Below are 15938 nucleotides of genomic sequence, written 5' to 3'. Positions count from 1 at the left end.
CCAGCTCTCACAGCCATACATTACTACTGGGAAAACCATAGCTTTGATTAGACGGACCTTTGTCGGCAAGGTGATGTCTCTACTTCTTACTATGCTGTCTAGGTTTGCCATAGCTTTCCTCCCAAGGAGCAAGCGTCTTTTAATTTCATGGCTACAGTCACCGTCTGCGGTGATCTCGGAGCCCAAGAAAGTAAAATCTGTCACTGCTTCCATTTCTTCCCCTTCTATATGCCAGGAAGTGATAGGGCCAGATGACATGATCTTAGTTTTTTTAATGTTGAGTTTCAAACCAGCTTTTGCACTCTCCTCTTTCACCCTCAACAAGAGGCTCTTGAGATCCTCTTCGCTTTCTGCCATTAGGGTGGTATCGTCTGCATATCGGAGGTTGTTGATAATTCTCCCGGCAATCTTAATTCCGACCTCTGATTCATCCAACCCGGCATTTCTCATGATGTACTCTGCATATAAGTTAAATAAGCAGGGTGACAATATGCAGCCTTGTCGTACTCCTTTCCCAATTTTGAACCAATCGGTTGTTCCATCTCTGGTTCTTACTGTTGCTTCTTGACCCTCATACAGGTTTCTCAGGAGACAGGTAAGGTGGTCTGGTACTCCCATCACTTTAAGAATTTGCCACAGTTTGTTGTGATCCACACAATCAAAGGCTTTAGCGTAGTCAATGAAGCAGAAATAGACGTTTTTCTGGAATTCTCTTGCTTTCTCCATGATGCAGCGAATGTTGGCGATTTGATCTCTAGTTCCTCTGCCTCTTCGAAACCCAGCTTGTACTTCCGGTAGTTCTCGGTTCGCATACTGCTGAAGCCTAGCTTGTAGGATTTTGAGCATCACCTTGCTGGCATGTGAAATGAGCGCAATTGTGCGGTAGTTTGAACACTCTTTGGCATTGCCCTTCTTTGGAATTGGAATGTAAACTGACCTTTTCCAGTCTTGTGGCCACTGTTGAGTGTTCCAGATTTGTTGGCATATTGAATGCAGCACTTTAACAGCATCATCTTTTAGGATTTTAAATAGCTCGACTGGAATACTGTCATCTCCGCTAGCTTTGTTGTTACTAATGCTTCCTAAGGCCCACTTGACTTCACTCTCTAGGATGTCCGGACCAAGTTCAGTGACCGCACTATCATGGCTATCAGGGACATTCAGATCTTTCCTGTATAGTTCTTCTGTGTATTCTTGCCACCTCTTCTTAATCTCATCTGCTTCTGTTAGGTCCCTGCCTTCTTTGTCCTTTATCATGCCCGTCTTTGCACAAAACGTTCCCTTGAGATCTCCAATTTTCTTGAAGAGATCTCTAGTCTTTCCCATTCTGTTGTTTTCCTCGATTTCTTTGCATTGTTCATTTAAGAAGGCCTTCTTGTCTCTCCTTGCTATTCTCTGGAACTCTGCATTCAGTTGGGTATATCTTCCCCTTTCTCCCTTGCTTTTCGCTTCCCTTCTTTCGTGAGCTACTTGTAAAGCCTCATCAGACAGCCACTTTGCTTTCTTGCATTTCTTTTTCTTTGGGATGGATTTCGTTGCTGCCTCCTGAACAATGTTACGGACCTCCGTCCATAGTTCCTCAGGCACTCTGTCTATCAGGTCTAATCCCTGAAATCTATTCCTCACCTCCACTGTATATTCATCAGGGATATGATTTAGGTCATACCTGAACGGTTTAGTGGTTTTCCCGACGTTCTTCAATTTAAGCCGAAATTTTGCAAGAAGCAGCTCATGATCTGAGCCACAGTCAGCTCCAGGTCTTGTTTTGACTGACTGTATGGAGCTTCTCCATCTTTGGCTGCAAAGGACATAATCCATCTGATTTCGATATTGACCATCTGGTGACGTCCGTGTGTAGAGTCGCCTCTTGTGCTGTTGGAAAAGAGTGTTTGCTATGATCAGCATGTTCTCTTGGCAAAACTCTATTAGCTTTTGTCCTGCTTCATTTTGTACACCAAGGCCATGCCTGCCTGTTATCCCGGTGATTTCTTGACTTCCTACTTTAGCATTCCAATCCCCTATGATGAAGAGGACATCTTTTTTTGGTGTTAGTTCTAGAAGGTGTTGTAGGTCTTCATAGAACCGAACAACCTCAGCTTCTTCGGCCTCAGTGGTTGGGGCATAGACTTGAATTACTGTGATGTTGAATGGTTTGCCTTGGATTCGTACTGAGATCATTCTATCATTTTTAAGATTGTACCCCAGTACTGCTTTTCCCACCCTTTTGTTGACTATGAGTGCTACTCCATTTCTTCTAAGGGATTCTTGCCCACAATAGTAGATATGATGGTCACCTGAATTAAATTCGCCCATGCCTGTCCATTTTAGTTCGCTGATTCCCAAAATGTCGATGTTCAATCTTGCCATCTCATGTTTGACCACCTCCAGCTTACCTTGATGCATTGATCTGACATTCCAGGTTCCTAAACAATATTGTTCTTTACAGCATCGGATTTTCTTTTCACCGCCAGACACATCCACAGCTGAGTGTCCTTTTGGGTTTGGCCCAGCCGCTTCACTCTTTCTGGTGCTACTTGGAAATACCCTCTGCTCTTCCCCAGTAGCATATTGGACACCTTCCGACCTGAGGGGCTCATCTTCCGGCGTCATATCTTTTAGCCTTGTGATATGTTCCATGGGGTTTTCTTGGCAAGAATACTGGAGTGGGTTGCCATTTCCTTCTCCAGTGGACCACATTTTGTCAGAACTCTCTGCCATGACCTGTCCGTCTTGGGTGGCCCTGCACGGCATAGCTTATGGCTTCACTGAGTTACGCAAGCCCCTTCGCCACAACAAGGCAGTGATCCATGAAGGGGCCACTAAAGCTTAGCTTTAAGCTAAAAAGTTTTGTCTTTTGGCCATGCCCTCCTTTGCCTTTGAGCCCGCCCATCACTGGAATGTGTTTATTTATTTGCAATATTTATATACCGCTCCACGTCAGAGATTTCGGAGTGGTGAACAACAAGATGAAAGAATAAAACCCCATAATTAAAACAATTTAAGCACTTCAAAAGAAAGAGATTCTGAACTTAATAAACCATGGTTGGTCACTCAGGGAAGGCATCTCGAAATAGCAACATCTTCAGGAGGCGCCGAAAGCAACACAATGATGGCGCCTGCCTGACCTCCAAAGGCAGGGAGTTCCACAGGAAGGGGGCCACCACACTGAAGGCTCTTTTCCTGGCGGACTCCAACCGGGCCATAGGTCCATGTGGATCCACCAGGAGCAAGCCCTCTGATGACCTCAGTGACGGGGCTGGTTGGTAAAGAAGGCCCTCTCTCAGGTATCCAGGTCCCAGGTTGTTTAGGGCTTTGTACACTAGTACTAATACCTTAAACCTGACCCGGAAGCACATAGGCAGCCAGTACAGTTCCCCCAGCAAAGGAGTTGCATGCTGAAAAGGGGCCGCTCCTGACAACAATTGAGTTGCTGCGTTCTGCACTAACTCCAGCTTCCAGAGCAGCCCCAAGGGCAGCCCCTCATAGAGTGCGTTGCAGTAATCCAGCCTTGAGGTTACTAATGCCTGTACCAGTGTGGCCCCCAAGAGCTGCTCTGAAATTGAGTTTGGCCCTCTGGCTGAAGGAGGGTTGACACCCCTGTTCTGAGGGCTGATGGAAACAGGAGCAAATACGTTCCTGTTTCTCTTCCTCTATACCTAGATGTGCAGCCAAGGAACATGACCCTGGGACCAAACTGGGCCCGCCTGTTCTCCAGCGAGTAGCCTGCATGAGAGCCACTTTGGCCCCATGGAAAGTGAGATTGCAAAAAGCTGCCTTTGATTACACAGAGTCAGTTTCTTGGTCTGTCTAGCACAAAACTGCTCATGGCAGGGGTAGGCAACCTGGTGCCTTCCATATGCTTTGGACTACAGCTCCCATAATCCTTGATGACAGAGCATGTTGTCTGGGGCTGACGGGAGCTGCAGTCCAAAACAGCTTGAGTTGTGGCCCCTCCCCATAGGATTTCAGCATGAGATTTGGGAGATACTAGATTCAAACCCTAACCCAGCCATGAACCCCCCTTTTTTTTAAGCCTCAGTTACTCATCTGTAAAATGGGAATAATTCTGACAACTCTCCTGGTTTGTGAAGCACGTACAGCCACCACAACTTGGTCTGTGATGAATTCCCAGCCCAGGAAACTCTGTAGTGCCCATTCTCCCCATCCTGTCACTTTCTGACCTGCAGGTGCCCTGCACTGTAGCGTACTCGGTGCAATCGTTAATCCAGGCCCTAGGAACGATGGCTGTTTTGGAGGTTTTGCTCTGCCTATGCTTCCTCCCGTAGCCTCTAAGGCCCTTTTGTCCTATGTCCCACCCAGTCCTTCGAGGCCTGACGGAAAGCCACTCGCCATACCTGGAGGAGCTGTTGGCAGCCCTCTTCTCCATTGCCATGGAGACGTCATCCCGCCTTCCCGCCACCGGGCCCATATCCTTGGTGAGCTCGTTGCTGCTCCAGGACAAAGAAGACACCCCCATAAAGACAGAAGCAGAGAGCCTCAGGTGGGCTGGGGAGAGGAGGGGACGGTCTGCCCTTTTTGCCCTTCTGGGGCCAGCAGAGTGCCTTTTCCTCAGATCTTTATACCCTGCCTTGTTTTAACCCTCCAGTGCCGAAACTGCTCAGCTGGGGCCTTCCTCTGGCCTCTTCATTGACTGGTTGGAGACGCTGGACCCTGAAGTCATCAGCAACTGCCCGGATCTCCAGCAAAGGCTGCTTTTCTCCTGGAATAAGGTGAGGATCCATCGGGTCAGGGAAGATGACATCAACACAGGTCGGGCAATGTATATCTGGATGAGGAGAAGCCCTTTGTCAGGGTTCCCCATATGACCTGGACCCCCTTAGCCACTCCTTAAGGATCTCTTGCCTCTTTAAAAGTCCCACCTTCCTTCTTTTATCTTCCCCTTCCCAATAACGTGGAGTTTAGGCGGTAGGCACGGGGTGATTGACACTCTAGGCACAGGTTTTAACTACAACAGTTTACTGGTAATTCAAAGCAAGCAAATTACAATTAAAGGTCTTTACAGAATATAGCTGAGTAATAGAAAAGGCATTAAAGAGAAAATAAAAGTTGCAAAACGCAAGTTGCTTTACCCTAGCTGTACTTCAGCTTCTCCAGGCTGCTTCTTCCTGCTCCTCTCTGGTCTCTCCAACTCTCTCTTTTTATACCCTCCTCCCCGAAAACCAAAAGTACTGTTTCAGACCTGAAGAAATCAAACTTAACTGGGCACATGAAACTTAACTGGGGAGATGGAACTACTCCTCTCAGGGATAACCCCTCCTAACAAAAAAAAAACCCAGGACCCTAAGCCTGACCATTTTTCCCTTTGGCTCTGTAGGCCTCAAACCTTCACATTCCTCCTGAAATCACTACGCTGGCACCCTTTCCTCTTCCATATCCTGCAGAAGCTTCTCGGCTTTGCCTTCCCTTTATTGCTCTGCTCTTATACCTCAGTGCATTCCTGCCCATATGCATCACTCAAACAGCTCCACCAGCCTCAATTGTCCAAAGGTCTTCTGCTCCCTCAAACGTTCCCTGCTGCCCCTTATTCCTGGAACCTGCCACCCAGAACCCCTGTGTGATGCCACCACTTCTTATTTCCTTAGAATCCTTCCTCAAAACTCACCCTGTCTGTGAAGCCCTTGGTACAACACCCTCATTCTCATGCCTGACGGACTCTCAGCCCAATTAGGTATAACTCCATAGTGTTGAACCTCTTTCAGCCCCAGAGCCAAATTCAGTTTCGGAGTGAATCTCAAGGGTCGCTTTGCAGTGTTGGATGGGGCCGAAGGCACAGAGGGAAGGGTCCAGATACCCCGAACACCAGGATATTTGAGCTCATACTGCCAGTAACAAAGCCTTAGGAGGGACATTTCAACCTTTTAGAATGGGAAGAAAGCGGCAAGATTTCTGGGAAACCACCAGACGATTGGCAGTCGGGGGAAAGGGGTGGAGCCATGGGAAGGAGGTGTGGCCATCCGGGGAACCTTGGTGGGCTGGATTTGACCCATAGGGCTGAGTTTCCACACCCCTGGTGCAACTGAAATAACTTCATATGCTGGGGAGCACACAGGGTGGTTGTAAGGAAAACATGTGGGTGAGGGGGAACCACGCTCACCAGCCTGAGTTCATTTCGAGGAAGGGCAGGATAAAAATGAAATAAAATAAAAAACTGGGAGAAGAACTCTTGGTTTAGGGCATAGGCATGTCTGTATCTTTGTTCCTCCAGGGGCCAGGTTGCAACAGCGTTGGCTGTTTTACTCTTAGACGGACAAGCGAGCCATGCCAGGGCTGCACAGTGTTGATCCTGGCTGCTGGTCACAAGCGCTGCTGATGGTCAGGCTTACCTGCATATCGTCCTAAACCAGAAACCACTTGGGCTGAGACCAGGACTTGGTAGAGAGAGCCACCCAGGGGCTGCGGGTGCAAAGGCCTCCAAGCCCTTTTCAAGCTCTAAGGGGAGTTAGGGGTGTGCAGTACGGACCACTGTGATGAGTGTGTGATGGGAAGCCTTTGGGTTGCCGAACAGACTGAAGGGGGGGCCCCACCAGGTGCCAGAACGCAACAGCACTGAAGGGTCCCCTCCTTCAGTCTGTTCGGTGATTCGGTGCCTTCCCGTTTTCGTGCTTCGAAGCCTTTGCATTGTCCAGGGCTGGTTCGAATGCTGACAGCCTGGTCCTGTGATTGGCAGGCTGTATGAAGCCTTCGGATTGTCCAGGGCTGGTGTGAATGCTGACAGCCTGCCCTGTGATTGGCAGGCTGGTTGAAGCCTTTGCCTCAGCCAGGGCTGGTGCAAATGCTAGGCAGCACTCCGGTCTCCCGCCTCGTAACCCCTCCCTTTCCGCTTCCCAGGATAAAGGCCCTTCTGCGTCGGAGCCGCCCTCGTTCCGCCCATACCTTTTGGCTCTCCTGACTCACCAGTCCAACTGGACCACCCTGCACCGTTGCATCAAGATCCTGCTCTGCAAGAACCGCGAGCGCAGGCGAGTCTTCCCAGAGCCGATCCGCAGGTTCCGAACCGCCCCGCGTGCCCATGCAAAGAGCTGCTCGCCCGCACGGTCTGCTCACACGGGCAGCGCGATGACGGAGCGGTGTGCACGCAGAAGACTCTGTGGCAGCTGCCGTGATCGGGGCCTGCCGAGGAGGTGGAAACCCCGGGGGTGGGAGGGGACTCGAAAGGCACTTCGCTTTCACTGAAATCCTTCCTTCCTTTTGGGAGAAAAAACAGGAGAGGTCATCCTCGGCAGTCTTGAATTGGCCTGCAGGTTTTGTAGAACACCGGAAGCTGTCAGGCCCTGGGTCCATCTAGCCCGGTGCTGATGACACTGACTGGCATCAGTGGCTCCCCAAGGTTGCATGCAGGATTCTTCCCCAGCCCCACCTGGGGATACCAGGGATTGATCCTGGGACCTTCTGCATGCCAAGCAGGGGCTCTGCCATGGAGCTGCAGTGCCGTGTGGCCTGTCTCATGCAGTGCAAGCCAACTCTTTCCCAGCATTTGCATTTAAACCTGCTCATGGCAGGCCTGCAGCAGGTCAAAATTACGTCCACTCTGAAGGTGGGCTCTGAGACAAGTGAATGTGAAGAATTGGACTCATAAGATCATCAGAAGAGCCCTGCTGACTCAGAGAAGGGGCCCTGTAGTCCAGCATTCTGTTCCCACAGTAGCCAACCGGCTGCCCCTGGGAAACTCACAAGCAGGACACGAGTGCAACAAGTCCTGCACTCAAGATGGGGAGATCCTCATTCCAAAGCCGTTTTCTCCCCCCTGCCGCACTTCTGGTGTTCCTCTACTGAGTCTCTCGCTTCCTGGGTATATCCTATGTGGAATTCAGACAAATTGACAAAGATGGAGGCGGACTCCACAGTTGTTTCGGTGAAGAGTGATGGACGCGGCCCCCAGGCATATATTTGCTGAGTGGGAAGATCTGACCCTCCAACCCCATTGGATGCTTTCATAGCTTTGCTTTCTCTGCCTCTTGACAGATTTGACCCAGCTGCGTCCTTGGACTTCCTGTGGGCCTGCATTCATATCCCTCGCATTTGGCAAGGACGAGATCAGAGGATACCTCAGGTACATGTTCTTATTATCCTCCGCCTCAGGAGCGAGGGGGTTTAAGGCAGGAGTGGGCAACTTGTGGCCCTCCACGTCAAGAATGAATCTAAGCGTGTGAAGACATCTGGCAGCTCAGATTGGGAACAGCAAGGATAGAGGGAGGCACCCTCCCCAGTGGGTGCCTCCCAGATACAGCAGATTGTCTTCCCAAGACCTTGGCACACAGATGGCCCAGCCTGACTGGCTCCCCCATTCCTCCATCCTGAGAACTCAAGTTTCGGAGGGGGAGGAGGAGGAGGGCAAGGGGTGTGACTTGAGGGATGCGAAGTGAGAAAAGTTAGGGGCAGGCCTCAGACACTCCACCAGGCTGGCCACTCATGGGAGCCAAAGTAGGAGGGAGCCACCCTAAGGGAGGGGCATCCCTGCCAAGCAAGTCTGGCTAAGAAGTTCTTGCCCAGACTGCTGGCAACTCCTCTAACTTCCACTCCAGCTCCTCTGTTGATATTTGTAGATGTGTGGATTAGCTGGTTCTATGCAGTCTGAGCGTTTCCTAAAATCTGCATTTGTGAAAATGCTAGTCCTTTACTAATGAAGTGTTGGCCTCAAGCTTTGTTTCCTGGAGTGTGTTGATTGAGAAGGGAGAGGACAAAGGAACGTGACACTCCAAATGTTTGTGCCTACAACTCCCATCAGCCCTAGCCAGCATAGCCAGTCTCAAATCAGAGGGCCAAATCCTGCTTGGGGCTTCCTCTGGGGTATCCCCGATGTCCATACCCTTTCCCTCCCAACCACTGATCACTGTGATTTCCTGGCTTTTCTATGTCATGTCCACGCCCCCGCCCCCCTCTCAAAGGTTGTGACGCTCTCCTAAAGTTTAGTTATGGGCAGCAAGAGCTTCAAGCTAAATTAAGTTGGGGGGGGTTGACCCCACCCTTTTGCTTTTGGCCCCACCCATCTCTGGAATTCGGCCCTTGGGCTGAAAGGGGGTTCAACACCCCTGATATAGTCCAACCCTCTGTGAAATGCAGGAAACCCAGAACTTAAGCAACCCCAACAGATGGCTGTCAGTTGTTCGCTTTTGCCACACTCCTTTGTGTTGGGAGTATAAATCGAGCAGCCCTTAATCCCGGTCTGCCTTTTCCTCCATCCCTGAATCGAACTGCAGAAAAGGCGAGAAGAGTTTGTGCTCCGGCTCACGGCTCCCGAACTGATCAGCCTGGTGGAGCTGATCCTGGCGGAATCGGAGACCCGGGGCCAGAATGGCGAGGGGGCCTCCTGCTCGGTCACCCAGTCCCGGCTGCCGCTCTTGCTCAGCTGCTGCCACGGAGACATCGACAGCATTAAAAAAGTCGCCGAGCACTTGACATCCTGCGTCCAGCAGTGGGGAGGCAGGTGAGATGACCTTGCTTTCAGTCGGGGGGGGGGGGGGGGGCAGGATAAAGCCACCTTTTGTCTCTACCAATAAAACCTGACTTTAATAAAAGAGCGGCTATGATTATTAATAAGAATGATCATTCTAGTAGTTCGTGCGCACGTAAAATACAGTTGGGTGCTCTGCAAAGTTAATACCGCCCTGCTTACAAGGTTTACAGTCTTAATAAATAACAGTAGTAGTAATACTGGTAAAAATAACAGAAAAAAATTAAAGAGAGGAAAAAACAGAGGAAGAGATGAGCTAATGCTGGTGTCCCCAACATGGTGCCCATTTGTACCACCAACGCCTCTCTTGGGGCCCATCGGATTCCCTGCCCCGCCTGATTTTTATTTCATTTATGATTTTTAAATTGTTTTTGTTTAATCAGGAGGCTGGCATGTTGCAAAGTGAAGTTCTTCCCTCCGGCGCCATCTTTATCTGGGTTCAAAGGAACAGTTCTGTGTTTTGGAGCTCAGATCCCACCTCTGCCTTGTGCTTAAGTTCTTGGGCGAGTCACTTTTCTATTAGTCTCCCCAGTTTCCCTTCTGGGAAATGTGTGTTTTGTTGACCAGTCACCGTGGCAACCATTTTATGAATGGGCGAGCCACCCCCCTGATGGCAGCCATGTTGTGAGAGTGCCCAGAGCATTCTCTCAATGATCGGGTTCGCACAGTTGCCGTGGCTTGTCGTGGTTTATTTGTCGTGGTGTGTCCACGGGCGCCATCCTGAAAATGCGAGCCGTGACCGCTGCTTGTCTCTTTTGAATGTGGTAGGGTGGGTTGTGCAAGGGTTAAACAACCCTCACATAACCCTAAAACAGGCCATGGGTTCTGCAAGGGTTATATAACCCTTGCACAACTCAGCCCTGCTGGGTCCAGGTGACACAACAAGCCGCAGTTGTGGCTGGAAAATCCAAAATGGCCACCAGCACATGCTCCATAGCCCACTGTGGTTTAAATTAATAAACCACAATGGGCTGTTTGATCACGCAACCAGGCCCCAAGCCCCCAATGTGCTCACTGACCCAAAAGGGCTGGGGATGAACTAGCAGCAGAAATCCGTTTTGACATGATTCTTAAAGGAGAAAGCAGAGCCTTGCTAGAAGCATAACTGGATATGTAGCCCATCTAAGGGTGCAATCCTATGCATGTTTAGGATTGGACCAGAACATGGGCATGCTGGGAACAGTATGACTTTTCCCTGTCTAAACATGCACAGGATTGAACTCTGAACATGTGACCGCTATTGTGTGTTGGCTTTTGCAGCTGGCATGCATTGGGAACCAGATAAACCTACTTCATTTGAAGGAGTTTAAGATACATTGGAAGCCACCATCAATGGTCATTTGACAGGTCTGCAGTTTTTGCTACTGGACTGGCAAGCATTGGCTGCGGACTTCCATCTTATGTTAAATCCCTTCAGACAAACTTGGGCTTCGCTTGTTTCCCTTCAACCCTTGGCAACCCCAGAAGTCCCTTAATGCTCTGGGAGAAATAAATACCCTGTTCATTTCCATTTGTCTGCCTTCCACATGTTTGCAAGCATTTCTTCAGTACCAATGAGGACTAGCAACTTAGATTTCCAAGTAACAGAGGCTGTGATTCTGGCGAAATCATTGGTCTTGATATTACACGGTACAAGCAAAGTGTGCAAGGATGTGCCTTCTAGACACGGTTGTGTTGGACATCTGACATCTTCCCTTTTTCTGTTTCAGCTCCATGGGAAAACATTGCCAAGACCTTCTCCTGCAAATCTACCTTCAGCTGCCAGAGCTCCTGCTGCCCGTGCCGGAAACCCTGCTGTCCAGCGAAGGGGCCACCGACAGCAGCACCTGCAAAGTAAGAGGGAGTGGCTGTGGCTCAGTGGCAGAGCCCCTGCTTTGCACGCAGTAGGTCCCAGGTTTGATCCCTGGCATCTCCAGGTAGGGCTTTAAAGTCTCCTGCCTGAAACCCTGAAGAGACACTGCCAGTCAGTGTCGACAGTATTGGCCTAGATGGACAAATGCTCTGACTCCGTATATGGCAGCTTTCTATGTTCTTGAGAGTCAGGAGAACAGAAGTGCCAGAACAATCTGTATGCATACACCACAGAAACATTCAGGATTTCAATACTGCTCTACCTGATCCAAAAACCACTCTTTCCTGTATTCCTGAGAGTCTTGGAATTGTTTCCCATAATTGTTTTATTATTGATTTATTTTGTTAAAATATTTACAAACCAAGAACTTCAGGGTGACTTTCCAAATGTGCTAGAAACCATACAAAATTGGTCCATATAAAGCTAGCTCAAATAAAGCTTGCTCAAGTTAATTTTACAAATCGCCGCTAGAATTCCACTTAAAACAATCCACAAGCATCAGAACTGAACAGTGGGCCCTCAAAGCCCTCCTTTAGCTTGGCCTGAAAAGCACCAAGGGACGAGCGAGGGAAATTTCCTGAGGGTTGGAGTTCCACAACTTTGGTGCCAGTGCAGAAAATACCCTGTTCTGCATCCCCGCCCTCTGTAAAAATAGCAGGAGCAGGGCCTTCAAAGAAGATCTTAAGAGGTTCAGACAGGAGCACACAATCCTTAAGGGAGGATCCTGAGTGCAGACCATCAAGATATGCTAATGTTGAACAACCAAGGAAGACACCCACAGGTTTCTCCCTTTTGGAGAGATTTGTCAATTACACAGGACTGGCTTGAAAAAAAGCCTGCGGATGAATCCCATGTCTGTCATAGGACTAGTTACATGTGTCCCAAAGTGCTTACATGCTGTCTTTGGACCCTGGAGTCGCTCAGTGGGGGCAGAGTATAGGAAGCATTTCCTGTGGATAAGAAACATTCTGCACCATAATCTTCCACCTCCTTTCCTCTTGTTCAAACCCTGAAGCCTTCCCCAAACAGAAGGCTTCATAGAATCATAGAATAGTAGGGTTGGAAGGGGCCTACAAGACCATTGAGTCCAACCCCCTGCTCAGTGGTTCTGCCATAGCAAGCAACTTTTGCCCCTTGCAGTTGAAAGATCCCCCCCCCGCACACGCTCACACTTTGACCATTCTCTCCACAGCTCGACAGCCTGGTCCACCGGTTCATCACCCTCCTTGCGGGCTCCAGCGACTCGAAGTCGAGCGAGAACAGGCTGTGGGATGCCAACATGGCGTGTCGGAAGCTGGCCGTCGCCCATCCCATCCTTCTGCTCAGGTTCTGTTCATCTTGCTTCGTTTCAGGACCTTTATGTTGTAAATTCGTACCCCCAGGAAGCAAAGGGCAGGCATTCCCAGACCAAAGTGGAACCCCCCATTGTAGCCAGCCGACATACGGACAGCACAATCTTTTCCCACCTCTTCTTCCCTGTCCTCCTCCCCCCAACCCCCCAGCAGCCCTGCACAGTTAGTTTTCTTCAGACAAAGATGCTCCTTTCTAGGTTTGGTTACTATTCAACTAAGAGAAAACTAGGGACTAAACCATATTAAACAAAACAAATATGAGCCTGGTGTCCCCTCCCTTTATGTGAATGAAACAGAGCCTGCAAAGTGTGCAGAAGCATGTATGTATTTAAAATATTTTTAGGCCACTTCTTTCCTTCAACTTGGTAAGCAATCAAAGGAAGAGTACTATTTGTCTAGTGCTTTCAGGGGTTCAGAGCACTTATTTATTTATTTATTTCTATACCGCCCAATAGCCGAAGCTCTCTGGGCGGTTCACAAAAATTAAATCCAAACAACACACAATAAAACAATTTAAAATATACAGAACATTAAAACCACAATATAACAATACAACCACAATAAAACCTAGCAGCAGTGCAAGAGTTTAAAATACAGATTTAAAACAGGAAAGATAAAAATTTAGAAAGCTAAAATGCTAAAATGCCTGGGAAAATAAAAAGGTCTTCACCTGGCGCCGAAAGGAATACAATGTAGGCGCCAGGCGAACCTCACTGGGGAGCTCATTCCAGAGCCGGGGTGCCACAGCAGAAAAAGCCCTCCTCCTAGTAGCCACCCGCCTCACTTCCTTTGGCAGGGGCTCACGGAGAAGGGCCGCTGATGATGATCTTAAGGTCCGGGCAGGCACATATGGGAGGAGGCGATCCTTCAGGTAACCTGGCCCCAAGCCGTTAAGGGCTTTGAATGTTAACACCAGCACTTTGAATCGGGCCCGGAAAGGGACTGGCAGCCAGTACAGCTGGAAAAGTACTGGCGTAATATGAGCTTGCAGGCCAGTCCCTGTTAACAATCTTGCTGCCCTATTTTGGACCAGCTGAAGTTTCCGGACCGTTTTCAAAGGCAGCCCCACGTATAACGCATTGCAGTAATCTAGACGAGAAGTTATCAGAGCATGGTAGCTAGGCTATCTCTGTCCAGATAAGGGCGTAGTTGGTATACCAGCCTAAGCTGATAAAAAGTGCTCCGTGCCACTGAGTTCACCTGTGCCTCGAGTGACAGTTCTGGATCCAAGAGCACCCCCAAACTACGAACCTGATCCTTTAGGGGGAGTGCAGCCCCCTCCAGAACAGGTTGAATATCACCTAGCCGGGCAGACGAACCACCCACTAACAGTACCTCCATCTTGTCTGGATTGAGTTTCAGTTTATTGGCCCTCATCCAGTCCATTACCGTGCCCAGGCACTGCTTCAGAACAGCCACTGCCTCACCTGGTTTTGATGAGAAAGAGAGGTAGAGCTGGGTGTCACCCGCATATTGATGGCACCTCAGCCCACACCTCCGGATAACCTCCCCCAGCGGTTTCATGTAGATGTTAAACAGCATGGGGGATAGAATAGAGCCCGGTGGAACCCCATGGCACAATTGCCATGGCACAGAGCAATAATCCCCCAGCACCACCTTCTGGAATCGGCCATCCAAGTAGGAGCGGAACCACTGTAGTGCAGTGCCTCCTACTCCCAATCCAGACAACCTATCCAGAAGGATACCATGGTCGATGGTATCGAAAGCCGCTGAGACAAATGTTATTGTTGTAAATCCTGATGACAGTCCTGAAAGGTAAGTTGGTATTATCCCCAAATTGCGAATCGGGGAAGGTGAGGCTGAGAGGGAGTGGCTTGCCTAAGGCCATCTGTTGAGGTCATGGAAAAAGGGGGGATTCGAACTGGGCGCCTCTTGGTTTCGTAGCTCAGTTTCTTAGCCATTTCACTACACCCCGCTCCCTAACAAGCTTGATATAAATACTTGGACTCCTTTTCTTGGATTTCAGGCTTTGGTTTTGTTTTGTTTTTTTAAATCAGGAGCTGAAATGGTGGTGGGGGAAAAGAAGGTTGGACCATTCAGGATAGCATGTTGTTCCAGGTGCTTTCTACCATCTAGACCCAAAATTTTACCCTAGGGTTGTTAAACCTCTTTCAGCTCAAAGGACGAATTTAATTTTGGAGTAGCTTTTGGGGGCCGTATTCTAGTGGTGGGCGAGGCTGAAGGCAAAAGGGAATGAGACCAAAGACAAAACGGGGGGTGGGGGTGGGACGGCAAAAAACCTGAAATTCCTGCCTATTGTAGCTTAAAGCTCATAAGCCTTAGGAGAGGCATTTTGATCTTTTAGAATAGGGGAAAACTGCACAAAAGCCAGAAAACCACCAAATGATTGATGGGTGTGGGGAAGGGAGTGTGGGGAAGGGGGTGTGGGGAAGGGGGCGTGGCCTTCTGGGAAACGCTGGAGGGCCAGGTGTGGCCCGCAGGCCTGAGCTTTGACACCCCTCTCCCACCCTACACCACTGCTTGCATCTGCATCTTGCACGTCTCACTGCTAATGGCCGGGGAGATGTGCAGGTTTTTGCTTTGGCTGTTACAAAGACGGGCAGAGAACAGGCAGCACAAGCCCCAAGCTGCCCTGAGGAAGAGGGATCAGAGAAGAGTTTGGACAAATCCATAAAGGAGCAGAGGCGTTCAGAAGAGAACCGTCCTGCCTGGGCGTACGTTATTATAGCAAATGTGGTGTAGAGTTGAGGGTGTTGGACTGGGACTCAGGAGACCCAGGTTCTGGTCCCCACTCAGCCATGAAGCTCACTGGGTGACTTTGGGCCAGTCCCTGACTCTCAGCCTAACCCACCTCACAGGGTGGTTGTGAGGATAAAATGGAGAGGAGGAGGATCATGTATGCCGCCTTGGGCTCCTTGCAAGAGGAAAAGGCAGGATATAAATGTAGGAACAATAACAATAATTAATACCTGCCCTAGAAATGCCCTAAGGTGGACTGTCTGCTTGCTCCATCCCCAGGCACTTGCCGATGATCGCAGCCCTGCTGCACGGCCGGGTTCACCTCAACTTCCAGGAGTTCCGCCAGCAAAACCACCTCACCTTCTTCATCCACGTCTTGGGGGTCCTAGAGCTGCTCCAGCCGCAGGTCTTCCAGAGCGAGCACCAGGGAGCGCTGTGGGATTGTCTCCTCTCCTTCATTCGCCTGCTTCTGGTAGGAGGTCCCGACGGAGAGCAGCTGACCCTTGGGGGCGGGTGGGCGGGGGGGAGCCAGCATCCCGTA

At 49.7% G+C, this 15938-nt stretch overlaps 1 protein-coding gene across 1 annotated transcript in view; it reads left to right on the top strand.

Annotated features, from left to right (window-relative positions):
• INTS1 (integrator complex subunit 1) overlaps nucleotides 1-15938 on the top strand; it is a 66160-nt gene that overhangs the window by 38014 nt on the left and 12208 nt on the right. The window contains exons 33-40 of the mRNA XM_084818205.1: nucleotides 4321-4501; nucleotides 4607-4730; nucleotides 6850-6980; nucleotides 7984-8071; nucleotides 9219-9445; nucleotides 11182-11305; nucleotides 12517-12650; nucleotides 15677-15869. Coding sequence (XP_084674331.1) covers nucleotides 4321-4501; nucleotides 4607-4730; nucleotides 6850-6980; nucleotides 7984-8071; nucleotides 9219-9445; nucleotides 11182-11305; nucleotides 12517-12650; nucleotides 15677-15869 — 1202 coding nt within the window. The remainder of the gene's footprint in view (nucleotides 1-4320; nucleotides 4502-4606; nucleotides 4731-6849; nucleotides 6981-7983; nucleotides 8072-9218; nucleotides 9446-11181; nucleotides 11306-12516; nucleotides 12651-15676; nucleotides 15870-15938) is intronic.

This window comes from Heloderma suspectum, chromosome 12 (genome assembly GCF_057233095.1).
Source record: "Heloderma suspectum isolate Gila_16-S chromosome 12, 16-S_ref, whole genome shotgun sequence".
NCBI lineage: Eukaryota > Metazoa > Chordata > Lepidosauria > Squamata > Helodermatidae > Heloderma > Heloderma suspectum.
Note: the sequence above shows the minus strand (reverse complement) of the source record. Positions and strands in the feature narration are given on the sequence as shown.